Source organism: Tupaia chinensis, unplaced genomic scaffold, assembly GCF_000334495.1.
Source record: "Tupaia chinensis unplaced genomic scaffold, TupChi_1.0 Scaffold000627_1, whole genome shotgun sequence".
Lineage (NCBI taxonomy): Eukaryota > Metazoa > Chordata > Mammalia > Scandentia > Tupaiidae > Tupaia > Tupaia belangeri.
Genome location: NW_006160147.1, coordinates 1,654,827 through 1,671,272, shown reverse-complemented (window position 1 = coordinate 1,671,272; position 16,446 = coordinate 1,654,827). Strand labels below are relative to the sequence as shown.

At 49.9% G+C, this 16,446-nt stretch overlaps 2 protein-coding genes across 2 annotated transcripts; both read left to right on the top strand.

The window, feature by feature from the left end:
- The first annotated feature begins 7,016 nt into the window (after nucleotides 1-7,016).
- Nucleotides 7,017-8,527, top strand: LOC106736061 (ATP synthase-coupling factor 6, mitochondrial-like). The gene is made up of 3 exons (XM_027776001.1): nucleotides 7,017-7,060; nucleotides 7,834-7,894; nucleotides 8,132-8,527. Exons 1-3 carry the CDS (start codon nucleotides 7,017-7,019, stop codon nucleotides 8,525-8,527), a joined length of 501 nt encoding a protein of 166 aa, XP_027631802.1.
- Nucleotides 8,528-8,592: 65 nt separating this feature from the next.
- Nucleotides 8,593-10,103, top strand: LOC106736060 (ATP synthase-coupling factor 6, mitochondrial-like). The gene is made up of 3 exons (XM_014591847.1): nucleotides 8,593-8,636; nucleotides 9,410-9,460; nucleotides 9,725-10,103. The coding sequence occupies exons 1-3, from the start codon at nucleotides 8,593-8,595 to the stop codon at nucleotides 10,101-10,103; spliced, it is 474 nt and encodes a 157-aa protein (XP_014447333.1).
- Nucleotides 10,104-16,446: the final 6,343 nt, after the last annotated feature.

Here is a 16,446-nt window from a genome sequence, read left to right as displayed (position 1 = left end):
CAGAGACAGAGAGAGAGTGGGGATGGCTACACCACAATCCCTTCTCCATTCTCTTCTTGAGATTCTCCTTTTGGGCACGTGCAAACATGTGCTCAACATGGTCTTTAAGCCGCTAGGTCCAGGACTCAAACCATGCAGTCAGCCATGTGGGATCCAGTCAGCTCAACCACCTGCTGCCTGCAGGCCCCACTGAAAGGCAATTAAGTGTTTTTGTTTTGTTTTTGGAGAGGTTTTTGCTATAGGGTGCATGCATTCACCAGAAAGACAGAGATAGAAAGCGAGAAATCACCCCCCAGCGGGGATGGCCATGCCGCAATCCCTTCTCCTCCATTCTCCTCTCAGGATCTTGGGCACGCACGCACGCACACGCGCCCAACATGAGTTTAAGCCACCTGGTCTGGGACTCGAACTGCTGTTGCCTACATGGGAGTCAGCAACACAGCCATTACACTAACTGCTGGTCCCACAATTAAGTGTTTTGACTACAGCCCATCACAGGAGATCGGTGGTGGAACTTCCCACTCTGGCATCGTATCAGTGCTCAAATATTTCAGATCTTGGAGCATTTTACACTTTGGATTTTGGATTCCAGATGCTCTACCTGGGCTCTACCATTTCACACCCCAAGTCTAAGGACCAGTTCCACACCCACGCAGTCTCACAGTGCAGCCTTCTGACCACTAGTGGGCAGCATCTCATCTTGCACCGGTAAAGCCTTTCCTGAAACCTTGGAAGGCCTGGAGGGCAGCCCACCTCCACAGCAGTTCAGATGAGCCTCTGGCCCCACTGGTCACTGACAAAAGTCAGGGCACTGGAGGCCTGGTGTGACCAGGGGTCTTCACCTCCGTGTGCTGTGGATTGCTGTGGCATGCCCCTTCTCATAATGCTTTAAAGGCATAAAATAAACTATGTGCGATTTCAAAGGAAACCAATTGCATTGAAATCAAGTTATCAAAACATAGTCACTCCTCACTTAATGACCTGCCTGTTTAACAACCACTCCAGCTTGTGAGCAGGTCTTCAGCATGGAGCCACCCCGGTTCTCGGTCTTTCTCCTGTTCCTGCAGCTGACTAATATTCGCTGCATGATTCGTTCATGCAGTGCTCACACGAGAGCACGTATTCCATTTAAACAAATATACTTGATTGTGCACCTGTGGTAGTATTCGGACTAAGTCAAAGGGAGTACCCGGATTTATATTATTGTGTTGTGCTTTGTCTTGTCCTTTCTGGTGCTGATCTGATATGTGCTTTTTGTATAGACGGAATTACATTATTCTAGTGTGGTGTCATATGACATCTGTTGAAAAATACATCCCTCACAGTGCCTGACAAGACGCAAGACATTTGCCTTTAAGTTTCTCGCTTATCAACCAACTCACTTAACAACCTCGTCTCAGGAACAGAACTCGGTTGTTAAGTGAGGAGGACCTGTCTAAAACACACAAACTTTTGGTACAGTGATAGGTATGTTTCTTTAGTAACGTGACAAATAACAAGATCTAGCAATGGGTATATTTAACGACAGTCATTTTGAAGTATTGACAAGTATAAATGGCATTTATTTCTAAGTATTCTCACTACCCATACTGTAAAACATCTGTGATTCCAGCTGCTGACCAAGTCTTAGATCCAGCTAATACTGCCGTGGTTCGACATCTTCATCATTGAAGGAGTAATCCATTTCTTTAGACGTGTAAGAAATAAAAAGTATGTTTTCTCGTCCAAGTTCATGGACTCTAAGTCAAGCCAGGGAAAAGACAGAAATGTGGGTTACAGAGGAGGGCAAGAAGAAAAGATAAATCGTAGTCTTTTCTTTCTTTCTTTTTTTTTTTGGAGAGGTTTTCGCTATAGGGCATGTGCACTTGCCAGACAGACAGAGAGAGACAGTGAGACAGAAAGCAAGAAATCACCCCCCAGGGGGGATGGGGTCACGCCACAATCCCTTCACCTCCATTCTCCTCTCAGGATCTTGGGCACACACGCACACGCGCCCGGCGTGAGTTTTAAGCCACCGGGTCCGGGACACGAACCGCAGTCGACTACGTGGGAGTGCAGCGACATAGCCATTACGCTAACTGCTGGTTCCCATAGTCTTTTCTTTCTAGAAACAGCACAATCACTGAACAAATTTTTGCTGACTGCAACCTCTGAGCCAGACAGTATGTCAGTAGTTGGTGCCTTTAGCACGGAAAGCAATGAATGAAATGCTCTCGAGGTACTAGCCATGGAGTCCCACTTTTGTTTAACTGCCAGAGGGCATGTATGCTCACCAGAGAGAGACAGAGACAGAGAGAAAGAGAGAAAGGGAGAAAGCACTCCCCAGTGGGCCTGGTCATGCCACAATCCCTTCTCCTTCGTTCCTCCTGTCAGGATTTGAGGCATGCACACTCATGTGCCCAGCATGTTTTTCAAGCCACTGGAGCCAGGATTCGAACCCCTGCCAGTCATGTAGGATACTGCTCCCTTAACCGCTAGGCTCTTCTGGGCCAGCCTGGTTCATGTCTTAAAAGCAAACAAATAAAAATAAAAACAATAAAAACAAAAAACACAAGACAGGTTTTTGTTTTTGTTGTTGTTTTAAGTTGCCTGGAGGGCATGTGTTTGCCAAAGTAAGTGGAAGATAAAACACCTCCATGGAGCTTGGTCACACAGAAATCCCTTAATCTCCACTCCTCCCTCCTGTCAGGACTTTAGGCATGCACACACATGTGCCCGGCATGTTTTTCATGTTGCTGGGGCCAGGATTTGAATCCCATTTGGCTGTGTGGGATCCGGCTCCCTTAACCACTGAGCCACAGAGCCGGCCCCAAGGCTAAGTGTTGAATGAAAAATATGGACAAGGGCAGTTGGCATGGTGGTTAAGGTGGTGGACTCCCATATGGCTGACTGTGGTTCAAGTCTTGGACCTGGTGGCTTTTCTCACTTTCCCTTTCCCTTTGTATCTCTCTAGTCAAATTAAAAAATAATGACAACAAATAAAATTAAATAAATAAGTTTTTAAAAATAATATGGACAAAATGTTTACTTACATTTTTTGTAAGACGGAGGAACGATAAGGCTGGGATGGCCAGGAAAGCTGCAGAAGGAGCCCAAGCACCCTCTCGCTGGGAGTCTGGGAAGCCCTCCTTTAACTGCTATTCAGCGAGTCACTCTACTGAGCACGCAGACGCAGGGTCCACAGCTGAAGTCTGTTGCCAGAAGACTGGGCACCCCGTGTAGCCTTCTCATACTCCCCCAGAACGTCTTCCTCATACAGACAGATGGAAGCTGGTAAACATGACACCCTGCCAGCTGAGCCTCTGGGTGACCCAGGCCACCAAGCTGTGCCCAAATGGAGCAAACACATTGCTCAATCCTGTAGCAGTCCAATTTTCCAGAACAGCAATTCTTTCTGGAAACTTGCTCATGCCCGGGGGACAGAGCCCACATGTGGGCGGACACAGAAGATTGAACCAAGTCCTTTCCTGGGCCATGAGGCCCAGGGAGCAGAAGAAACTAGTGCAGAAAGCCTGGAACAGACAGAAGGACCAAGCTGACCCTGACCGACCATGCTGGGCTCCCACAGGATTGCAAATACTCAAGATGAATGAGCTCTTCCCGACCACGGTCCAGCTTGCCAGCTACGCCTAGGGGAGAAAGAGCAGCATTACACTTGACCCAGTTTAGGAAATAACAGGAAATGGGCAGAGTCCTAAGAGGTGAAAGAAGACCTACGTGTATAAGCAAAAGTATTGCTTCTGAACCCTCTTAAAACCCACCAGGGGAGCCAGCAGATCACACAGTGCTTACATCACTGGACTCCCACATCATTGACTACAGTTCAAGTCCCGGACCCAGTGACTTGAAAACCATGCCATACACGTGAGCATCCAGGTCCAAGATCCTAGGAGGGGAATAGAAGAGCAGGGATTGCAGTGTGGCCTTCCCCTTGGAAGGTGATTTCTCACTTTCCCTGTCACTGTCTCTGTCTCTCTTTCTCTCTCTCTCACCAGAGAGGGCACGCACACTAAGGCGAAAACTTCCAGAGAGAAAAAACAAACAAACAAACCACCAAGGGCCAGCAGAGGCGTGATGGTTGGGTTGGCTGCAGTTTGACTACCCAGCAGCTTGAAAAGCATGCAGGTGAGTCCAGAATCCTGAGAAGATGGAGAAGACACTGCAGCCCTCGGGGTGCCTTCTCACTCGCCCTCTCTCTGTCTCTCCAGCGAGCATCTGTGCCCTATAACGAATTAAAAACAAAAGCCACCGGAAGCAGTGAACCAGCAGCCAAGGCCTGGCATTCTCCAACAGTAACCCTGCACTGCCGTCACAGGTGCTGAACAGGGCCATGGGTCTGGACAACACGGGACTCTGGAGACAGGCTGGGGCAATACGGGAGTAGGCCGTCAGTGCCAGGCTGAGCTGGTGGCCCTGACACTAGGGCTAACCATTACAGTCCGTACAAGGAGGCCTGGGTGATCCGTTCCACGGAAGGAGCCAGAAAACCCAAGTTCCACAGAACCAGCTGTACGTGGCCAGGGTGTTCGGACATGGGCAGCTGTAGTCAGATCAGAGGGGATGTCGTTACGGCAACACACGGGACCCGGACAGCCCCCATGGCTCTGGCTCAGGGCAAGCGTGGTGTTTCCTGGCCCCCACATCCTCACACGTGGAGGCGTGGCCCACAGACACCTTAACAGCATAAGGATCATCTCTCATCAGTCTCGATGATTCCAGTTTCTGAACCAAAATGGTGTCACATCTCAATAACACGTATGTCTTCACAGGACCACAGACAGGATGCTTTCAACATCTGTATCCTGGGAAGTCCAAGACATGCAATCAGCATGGACCCTTTGGGGGTCAGACTACCAGATAGAAGCAGAGGTTGTGGGGGCTGGCAGGTGGCATGATGGTTAGGGCCCTGGACTCCCACATGTCGACTGTGGTTCAAGTCCTGGACCTGCTGGCTTGCTTTCTCAATTTCCTTCTCTCTCTCTCCCTCTCTCTCTCTGGTCAAATTAAAAAACAATAATAATAAATAAACTTAAATAAATATATATATATATTTTGGAGAGGTTTTTGCTATAGGGCGCGTGTGCTTGCCAGACAGACAGAGACAGAGAGATAGAAAGCGAGAAATCACCCGTGAAAGAAGACCTACGTGTATAAGCAAAAGTATTGCTTCTGAACCCTCTTAAAACCCACCAGGGGAGCCAGCAGATCACACAGTGCTTACATCACTGGACTCCCACATCATTGACTACAGTTCAAGTCCCGGACCCAGTGACTTGAAAACCATGCCATACACGTGAGCATCCAGGTCCAAGATCCTAGGAGGGGAATAGAAGAGCAGGGATTGCAGTGTGGCCTTCCCCTTGGAAGGTGATTTCTCACTTTCCCTGTCACTGTCTCTGTCTCTCTTTCTCTCTCTCTCACCAGAGAGGGCACGCACACTAAGGCGAAAACTTCCAGAGAGAAAAAACAAACAAACAAACCACCAAGGGCCAGCAGAGGCGTGATGGTTGGGTTGGCTGCAGTTTGACTACCCAGCAGCTTGAAAAGCATGCAGGTGAGTCCAGAATCCTGAGAAGATGGAGAAGACACTGCAGCCCTCGGGGTGCCTTCTCACTCGCCCTCTCTCTGTCTCTCCAGCGAGCATCTGTGCCCTATAACGAATTAAAAACAAAAGCCACCGGAAGCAGTGAACCAGCAGCCAAGGCCTGGCATTCTCCAACAGTAACCCTGCACTGCCGTCACAGGTGCTGAACAGGGCCATGGGTCTGGACAACACGGGACTCTGGAGACAGGCTGGGGCAATACGGGAGTAGGCCGTCAGTGCCAGGCTGAGCTGGTGGCCCTGACACTAGGGCTAACCATTACAGTCCGTACAAGGAGGCCTGGGTGATCCGTTCCACGGAAGGAGCCAGAAAACCCAAGTTCCACAGAACCAGCTGTACGTGGCCAGGGTGTTCGGACATGGGCAGCTGTAGTCAGATCAGAGGGGATGTCGTTACGGCAACACACGGGACCCGGACAGCCCCCATGGCTCTGGCTCAGGGCAAGCGTGGTGTTTCCTGGCCCCCACATCCTCACACGTGGAGGCGTGGCCCACAGACACCTTAACAGCATAAGGATCATCTCTCATCAGTCTCGATGATTCCAGTTTCTGAACCAAAATGGTGTCACATCTCAATAACACGTATGTCTTCACAGGACCACAGACAGGATGCTTTCAACATCTGTATCCTGGGAAGTCCAAGACATGCAATCAGCATGGACCCTTTGGGGGTCAGACTACCAGATAGAAGCAGAGGTTGTGGGGGCTGGCAGGTGGCATGATGGTTAGGGCCCTGGACTCCCACATGTCGACTGTGGTTCAAGTCCTGGACCTGCTGGCTTGCTTTCTCAATTTCCTTCTCTCTCTCTCCCTCTCTCTCTCTGGTCAAATTAAAAAACAATAATAATAAATAAACTTAAATAAATATATATATATATTTTGGAGAGGTTTTTGCTATAGGGCGCGTGTGCTTGCCAGACAGACAGAGACAGAGAGATAGAAAGCGAGAAATCACCCCCCAGGGGGGATGGTCACGCCACAATCCCTTCTCCTCTATTCTCCTCTCGGGATCTTGGGCACGCACACACACACGCCCGGTGTGAGTTTAAGCCACCGGGTCCGGGACTCGAACTGCGGTCGACTACATGGGAGTCCAGCGACATAGCCATTACACTAACTGCTGGTCCCCTTAAATAAATATATTTTTAAAAGGTCTCTGTTTAAGGGGGGAAAAAAAGGAGAAATTGTGTCACTCCCTGTTCTTAGTTTCAGTGAACAGAGATGAAATTAGCTGATTTAAGCAGAAAGATAATTCACTTGTTTGTTCGTTTGTTAAAAAGAGAGTGGTGTAACAGGTAGCTCACAGAATCCCTGGGAAGGCTCCACAGGCTTGAAGGGCATCCGGCCAAAAACAATAGGTCATACCCGGGGAAGATCACACCCATGAAGGTTATACCTGTGAAAGGTCACACCCATGGAGGTCACACCCATGAAGGTCACATCCATGAAGGCTAACCTGTGAAGGTCACACCCAGGGAGGTCACACCCAGGAAGAACACACCCAGGAAGGTCGCACCCCCTTTCCACTGTGAGTCAGCCTCGCAGAGTACAGAGCTTTACCCTGCTCCACTCTCTGGACTACTCTATTCTCTTCTTGAAGGGCATTATGTAGATTGTTTACAGTATTTACAGTAGGAATAAATAATGCAATAAATATCCTTTTACTCAGCTCTTAGGGCTTGCATTTGAGAGTGTCTCTAGGGTATATACCAGAATTCCTTTTCTATTTTTTGAATTATATTTATTATTTTTATGTTTTTCTAGTTTGTTATAGGGTATGTGTGCTCACCAGAGAGAGAGAGAAGGAATGTGTGAAAGAAAGCAAGCCACCAGATCTGGGACTCAAACTGCGGCTGACCATGTGGGAGTCCAGCACCTCAACCACCACACCACCTGCTGGCCCTGTACCAAGGCTTAATAACAGTGGCACCTGAAGCTGAATAATTTTCCTGGGGTTAAGGGGGTCATGTGAAGCAGCGTCTTTGACCTCCGTCCACGGGTTACCAGTAGCACCTGACCCCTGCCCCACCCTAGTGGAAATAATTCAAAAACACCTTCCACATTGCCAAACGTTCCCTGGAGGGCAACGCTGCTGGCAGTAAAGAACCACTAGCATATTCACGGAGGGAACTGCCGAGTTGCGAAGTGCAAGCTGAGTTCCACTGCTATCCGACGCAGTCGTGCAAAGGCAACTGACACCAACGGGCACAAGGGCCCTCTCTCCTCCGCAGCCTCCCAGGGCCAAACGTGGCCTCCGACTGCAGAAGCCTCAACTCTGATAGGTGCGACTTGGTATTGATTTGAAGCAGAAGCCCTTCCATCTTTGAACTTTACGTTATACCTGCTTCCTCCTGTTGCCCAGAGTAAATAGTGATGAATAGTCTTCTTGCCTTTGCTAACTAGCCCGAAGCCTTTTTGTTTAGATGTTCCTTAGCAATGTTACTACCAGTCACCAGACCCCTGCCCAGAGCCATGGGGATCATTAGACAAAGGTCTGGAGAGTGCTCTGAGAAATGATTACCCTGTGAGGACGGAGGCTCTGGCAGCTCGGGACTGAGTGCAAATAACAGAGTCACCAGGATTCTTCAGACTCTGCAGGTCCCCTCCATCATTCGATCAGCAGTCTCAGCCCATTCGCGGAGGAACGTTGGTGTCACAGCAGTGGCATTTAATACGGAACTTGATCCTGTACGGAAACTCTTTATGGACAAGATTAGAGAGTGCAAACCTAAACGACAGACAGCAGGAGCACCTGTTGATACCGGGCCAGAATATCAGCAAGATCTGGAGAGGGAGCTTTGTAAGCTGCAGCGAATGTACAGTAAAGCAGACATGAACACGCTCCCTAACTTCAAGTTTGAAGATCCCAAATGTGAAATCGATAAGCCCCCATCCGGAAGGAGTAAAGTAACGTTAATCCAGTAATTTGTGAGGCGTCAGTTGCACAACTGCAGAAGTATCAGAATGAACATAGATTTCGCATCACACCCATGGAGGTCACACCCATGAAGGTCACATCCATGAAGGCTAACCTGTGAAGGTCACACCCAGGGAGGTCACACCCAGGAAGAACACACCCAGGAAGGTCGCACCCCCTTTCCACTGTGAGTCAGCCTCGCAGAGTACAGAGCTTTACCCTGCTCCACTCTCTGGACTACTCTATTCTCTTCTTGAAGGGCATTATGTAGATTGTTTACAGTATTTACAGTAGGAATAAATAATGCAATAAATATCCTTTTACTCAGCTCTTAGGGCTTGCATTTGAGAGTGTCTCTAGGGTATATACCAGAATTCCTTTTCTATTTTTTGAATTATATTTATTATTTTTATGTTTTTCTAGTTTGTTATAGGGTATGTGTGCTCACCAGAGAGAGAGAGAAGGAATGTGTGAAAGAAAGCAAGCCACCAGATCTGGGACTCAAACTGCGGCTGACCATGTGGGAGTCCAGCACCTCAACCACCACACCACCTGCTGGCCCTGTACCAAGGCTTAATAACAGTGGCACCTGAAGCTGAATAATTTTCCTGGGGTTAAGGGGGTCATGTGAAGCAGCGTCTTTGACCTCCGTCCACGGGTTACCAGTAGCACCTGACCCCTGCCCCACCCTAGTGGAAATAATTCAAAAACACCTTCCACATTGCCAAACGTTCCCTGGAGGGCAACGCTGCTGGCAGTAAAGAACCACTAGCATATTCACGGAGGGAACTGCCGAGTTGCGAAGTGCAAGCTGAGTTCCACTGCTATCCGACGCAGTCGTGCAAAGGCAACTGACACCAACGGGCACAAGGGCCCTCTCTCCTCCGCAGCCTCCCAGGGCCAAACGTGGCCTCCGACTGCAGAAGCCTCAACTCTGATAGGTGCGACTTGGTATTGATTTGAAGCAGAAGCCCTTCCATCTTTGAACTTTACGTTATACCTGCTTCCTCCTGTTGCCCAGAGTAAATAGTGATGAATAGTCTTCTTGCCTTTGCTAACTAGCCCGAAGCCTTTTTGTTTAGATGTTCCTTAGCAATGTTACTACCAGTCACCAGACCCCTGCCCAGAGCCATGGGGATCATTAGACAAAGGTCTGGAGAGTGCTCTGAGAAATGATTACCCTGTGAGGACGGAGGCTCTGGCAGCTCGGGACTGAGTGCAAATAACAGAGTCACCAGGATTCTTCAGACTCTGCAGGTCCCCTCCATCATTCGATCAGCAGTCTCAGCCCATTCGCGGAGGAACGTTGGTGTCACAGCAGTGGCATTTAATACGGAACTTGATCCTGTACGGAAACTCTTTATGGACAAGATTAGAGAGTGCAAACCTAAACGACAGACAGCAGGAGCACCTGTTGATACCGGGCCAGAATATCAGCAAGATCTGGAGAGGGAGCTTTGTAAGCTGCAGCGAATGTACAGTAAAGCAGACATGAACACGCTCCCTAACTTCAAGTTTGAAGATCCCAAATGTGAAATCGATAAGCCCCCATCCGGAAGGAGTAAAGTAACGTTAATCCAGTAATTTGTGAGGCGTCAGTTGCACAACTGCAGAAGTATCAGAATGAACATAGATTTCGCAGCTGTCAAATGTTCTTTTAATTCTGATTCCAAATCAATTATTTGGTGATGTTGAAAAAAAAAAGAAAGAAATGATTAACCTGCCTGATTCAGCTTCTGCAACTGTTTTCACATAGGAACCCACTCCCTTTCCTCTCCACCCCTGCCTCATTTTCCATGTCAACCCAAAATTGATTGTGATGTTGCCTTTATAAGCACCCCCGGCCGGCCTATGAATAAAGACTCCTATGTCCGGATGTCCTCTTATTTCTGGCTGATCAGACTACAACAGATTTTAATTTGAATAGGCATGTGCCATCTTTTTTTCCAAAGATGGTGACAATGACAGGGATCTACCCCTTCTCAGAACTTATGCTGAGCCTCTGGTGCAACCCCCACAAAGGACAGGCACTAAGTGAGCAAGTCCACCGCCAGGGTCCAGGGCTGGAACCTGCCTGTCTGCTGAGCACCCTGCCACAGAACAGTCCCCGCCCTGCCCTGGACTAGCCCCCACCAAGGAGTGGGGAGTGGGTGGGAGTCCCTACAGGGGACACAACCCTCTGTGCAGTGGGAAGAGCTGGGCACCTGCATCTCTTCTGGTCTACCTGGCTTCGAGGGCAAGTACGGAGATTGAAGGGGTTCACTGGCACGCTCCTTCCTCTCATGAAAGGGAGAAGAGGGATGGCCTTTCTTTCCCAGGGGAGAGGGGGAGGCAACAGCACCCCCAATGTCCTACCCAGGGCCCATCCCGGAGCACCAATGCAGCAACAGTGGTCGTGGTGGCCCTTGTAACCAACAGCTATGTGCGGGTGCAGGCGGCGAGGCCCAGGACAGGTACCTACGTGACCGTGGGCGGAGGGACGCAGCGTCAAAGGTGAGCAGGAGAAGAGGCCCGGGAAGGCGCTGGCACATCCCCAAGCCCTGGCCCAGGTATCAGGCCCTGATTCGTGAGCACTGACAACAGCAGCAAGACCCCGTGCTCTGGCAAAAACAGAAAGGCAGAGGCAAGAGGCCGCAGCTGTGCTGGTCAGGGTGGGGCACACCCACGGAGTGGCTCCACTGTCCCGCCATCAGGTGATCCTTCTGCCGTAGGATGGAATGGGGGGAACCAAGGCTTAATAACAGTGGCACCTGAAGCTGAATAATTTTCCTGGGGTTAAGGGGGTCATGTGAAGCAGCGTCTTTGACCTCCGTCCACGGGTTACCAGTAGCACCTGACCCCTGCCCCACCCTAGTGGAAATAATTCAAAAACACCTTCCACATTGCCAAACGTTCCCTGGAGGGCAACGCTGCTGGCAGTAAAGAACCACTAGCATATTCACGGAGGGAACTGCCGAGTTGCGAAGTGCAAGCTGAGTTCCACTGCTATCCGACGCAGTCGTGCAAAGGCAACTGACACCAACGGGCACAAGGGCCCTCTCTCCTCCGCAGCCTCCCAGGGCCAAACGTGGCCTCCGACTGCAGAAGCCTCAACTCTGATAGGTGCGACTTGGTATTGATTTGAAGCAGAAGCCCTTCCATCTTTGAACTTTACGTTATACCTGCTTCCTCCTGTTGCCCAGAGTAAATAGTGATGAATAGTCTTCTTGCCTTTGCTAACTAGCCCGAAGCCTTTTTGTTTAGATGTTCCTTAGCAATGTTACTACCAGTCACCAGACCCCTGCCCAGAGCCATGGGGATCATTAGACAAAGGTCTGGAGAGTGCTCTGAGAAATGATTACCCTGTGAGGACGGAGGCTCTGGCAGCTCGGGACTGAGTGCAAATAACAGAGTCACCAGGATTCTTCAGACTCTGCAGGTCCCCTCCATCATTCGATCAGCAGTCTCAGCCCATTCGCGGAGGAACGTTGGTGTCACAGCAGTGGCATTTAATACGGAACTTGATCCTGTACGGAAACTCTTTATGGACAAGATTAGAGAGTGCAAACCTAAACGACAGACAGCAGGAGCACCTGTTGATACCGGGCCAGAATATCAGCAAGATCTGGAGAGGGAGCTTTGTAAGCTGCAGCGAATGTACAGTAAAGCAGACATGAACACGCTCCCTAACTTCAAGTTTGAAGATCCCAAATGTGAAATCGATAAGCCCCCATCCGGAAGGAGTAAAGTAACGTTAATCCAGTAATTTGTGAGGCGTCAGTTGCACAACTGCAGAAGTATCAGAATGAACATAGATTTCGCAGCTGTCAAATGTTCTTTTAATTCTGATTCCAAATCAATTATTTGGTGATGTTGAAAAAAAAAAGAAAGAAATGATTAACCTGCCTGATTCAGCTTCTGCAACTGTTTTCACATAGGAACCCACTCCCTTTCCTCTCCACCCCTGCCTCATTTTCCATGTCAACCCAAAATTGATTGTGATGTTGCCTTTATAAGCACCCCTCTGCTTTCACTCCAGACTGCAGGGTTTTTGAGAAATGCGAGTCCTCCCCAGTCGGCCGGCCTATTAATAAAGACTCCTATGTCCGGATGTCCTCTTATTTCTGGCTGATCAGACTACAACAGATTTTAATTTGAATAGGCATGTGCCATCTTTTTTTCCAAAGATGGTGACAATGACAGGGATCTACCCCTTCTCAGAACTTATGCTGAGCCTCTGGTGCAACCCCCACAAAGGACAGGCACTAAGTGAGCAAGTCCACCGCCAGGGTCCAGGGCTGGAACCTGCCTGTCTGCTGAGCACCCTGCCACAGAACAGTCCCCGCCCTGCCCTGGACTAGCCCCCACCAAGGAGTGGGGAGTGGGTGGGAGTCCCTACAGGGGACACAACCCTCTGTGCAGTGGGAAGAGCTGGGCACCTGCATCTCTTCTGGTCTACCTGGCTTCGAGGGCAAGTACGGAGATTGAAGGGGTTCACTGGCACGCTCCTTCCTCTCATGAAAGGGAGAAGAGGGATGGCCTTTCTTTCCCAGGGGAGAGGGGGAGGCAACAGCACCCCCAATGTCCTACCCAGGGCCCATCCCGGAGCACCAATGCAGCAACAGTGGTCGTGGTGGCCCTTGTAACCAACAGCTATGTGCGGGTGCAGGCGGCGAGGCCCAGGACAGGTACCTACGTGACCGTGGGCGGAGGGACGCAGCGTCAAAGGTGAGCAGGAGAAGAGGCCCGGGAAGGCGCTGGCACATCCCCAAGCCCTGGCCCAGGTATCAGGCCCTGATTCGTGAGCACTGACAACAGCAGCAAGACCCCGTGCTCTGGCAAAAACAGAAAGGCAGAGGCAAGAGGCCGCAGCTGTGCTGGTCAGGGTGGGGCACACCCACGGAGTGGCTCCACTGTCCCGCCATCAGGTGATCCTTCTGCCGTAGGATGGAATGGGGGGACCACTGTTCTAAACCCTAGTCAGCACCACACATCGGGGTTCTGTGTGTCAGCTGAGAAGCCTTGCAGATTCTGTGAAGGTAGGGATCGTGTCATACGAGGTCTCCAAATGTTCCCCGATGGTTTGCGCAGAGCTGGACTCACAGGTTCTTAATGACACTGTGAGATCATATTCTTTTAGGCCCAATGAAAAGAGGGGCATAAAATGGATCCAATAGCTTATCCCACCGACATGTACACACCTTTTCTTTTTTTAATAGAGAGAGTTTTCAATTCTATGATCTCATTTTTTTCCCCAAAAAATGGCTATACAAGAAGGAGACAGGTCCGAGTCAGCCCACTCTACAGACAGGGTAGTTGAGAGCTAGCGTGCTAATTGATTGGTCCCTGGAGGCACAGACTCAGCACTGAAGCCCAGGTCACGTGGCTCCCACTGAACTGTACCCTACTGCACCTCCCTGTCCCCACCGTCTGGCACCACCCAGGTGCCCCAGACACATCATGGCTTTTGTTCTTAACAATACAAAACACCAACAAAGCCTCACTCTGACAACAGTAGAGCCTAGCAGGTGACAGAACTGGATGACAGCCAGGGGCTGGGAGCAGCCAGTGGCCACACTCACTGGAGAAAGCCTATACACAATGGGGGAGTGCCTGGGGGCAGGCAAGAGAATGCAGAGAGCGTCCCTGGGTGACAAGCGGCAACTCAAGGCCAGGGGTTGGGGAGAAGCGGACATGTACATGTTGGCGTTACTGTAGGCATACTGAGGGACCAGGGGACACCAGGAGTCTACGACAAAGGAGAGTGTTTCATCCTACTCCAATGGAAGTTATTCTAAGTCCTCGGTGCGGCGCTAACGTTTTCAAGAGATAGTTTTGAAGAAAAGTCCTTGAGAAAATGAGGAATTCTGTCTTGTCAAGAGATTTCTCTCTTGGTAAAAATCCACAAGCTAGGGACCAGCAGTTGGCATAATGGCTATGTCGCTGGACTCCCATGTAGTCGACCGTGGTTCGAGTCCCGGACCCAGTGGCTTAAACTCACACCGGGCGCTTGTGCCTGCATACCCAGGATCCCAAGAGGAGAATGGAGAAGGGATTGCGGCATGGCCATCCCCCCTGGGGGCTGATTTCTCCCTTTCTGTCTCTCACCCACGCCCCATAGCAAAAACTTCTCCAAAGGAAAAAAAAATCCACAATCTAAAAGCAGGACCCATCCTGAGGTCGCGGGCTTTAATACTATTAAGTTTTATCTGAGTTTTATATTGCTTTACAAGGAGGAATTATCAGTGTCCCTAGAAACTAGTGTTATCCCTAGCACCTGAAACAAGGATAGAAAGCTGAGGTTGGGGAGCCATTAGGTGGCAAGACGGTTAAGGCAGGTGGATCCCACATGGCCCTGAGCCCAGTTGCAGACTGAGTAGCTTAAAAAACACACCAGGTATGCTCATAAAAAAGGGACCAGCAGTTGGCATAATGGCTATGTCGCTGGACTCCCATGTAGCCGACTGTGGTTCGAGTCTCAGACCTCGCGGCTTAAACTCATGCCAGGCGTGTGTGTGTGCGTGCATGCCCAAGATCCCGAGAGGAGAATGGAGGAGAAGGGATTGTGGCATGGCCATCTCCCCTGGGGGGTGATTTCTCACTTTCTGTCTCTCTGTTCCTCTCTGTCTTTCTGGCGAGTGCACACACCGTATAGTAAAAAACAAAAACAAAAACAAAAAACCCTCAAACAAACACAAGCACGCACACACACGCACACCACACCAGATATGTGGATTTGTGTGCCCAAAACCCTATGGGGGAGAATGGAGGAGAAGGATGCTTTCTCACTTTCCCTCCCTTCATCTCTCGCCAGTCAGCGTATGTACCCCATAGCAAGTTTTAAAAATAAAAAAAGAAAGAAAGAAAGCCAAGGTGAAATGTGACAAGGAAATATCCATTTGTTTGTTCTTAATACCCAAAATATCTTCATTAAGTGCCAAGCATTTTGTCTCAATAATGCTAGGAGATAGGTGTTACTGCTATCAGAATTTTTTTCTTCCTTTTTCTTTTCCTTTCCTTTTCTTTCTTTCTTTGTGTGTGTGTGTGTGTGTGTGTGTGTGTGCTTTGCTATAGGACTCTTGTACTTGTCAGAGGCATCCCCCCGGAGGGATGGCCATGCCGCAGTCCTCTCGCCTCCATTTTCCACTGGGGATTTTGGCTACACATGCACAAATGCCCAGCGTACCTCTCAAGCCACTAGGTCTGGGACTCAAACTATAGTGGAGTCCAGCTGCTACACCATTGGCTGGCCAGTGATAGTGTTTTTCACCCGCAGAATCTGAGGCTCAGAGAGGTTAAGTAATTGCTCATGATAACACAGCCAGTAAGTGTCAAAGGCTGAAGTCATATCCTGGTCATGGGTCTCTTGCTTAATGTCCATGCCACTGTGCTAAATTATTTGCATCTATAGGGGTGTGTGTGCGTGCTAGGGTAGAACAAAGTTATTCTAGAAACTTTATTTTACAAAGTTGACGATCAATGTCCTCTGAAAATTGAAACTGTATTAGGCGGTAGGAGGCTGGTGTCAATAGCTACAACTGCATGGAGCGATGGTCCATTTGGTCTTGGTGGCTGATGGGCCATGCGAGAGGACAGCTCAGGTAACTGCGGCCAGAGGAGGGCGCGCGCGCACACTCACACACACCCCTACGGAAAACGAAGACGGCTCGAGTGACAAGCTTGGAGAAATAAATGCCCAAATCCGGGGGACTTGGGGGAGAGGTCGGGAAAGGGCCAGAACACAGACTGCTGAAGAATTGCTGGGCCGAGCCCTATAGGCGATCAGGCTGCAAGCAGCGAGGGCGGTGGAGTGGGGGCGCTCGGCCGCTGAGAAGTGGGGACACTACGGCAGCTTTGGGGATCTGAGACTGTGACAGCAGGTGGCAAAAGCGGCCCAGACGCAGCAGCCGCCTCGCCCCGCACCCCTTTTCCTGAAAGGCCCGCTTCC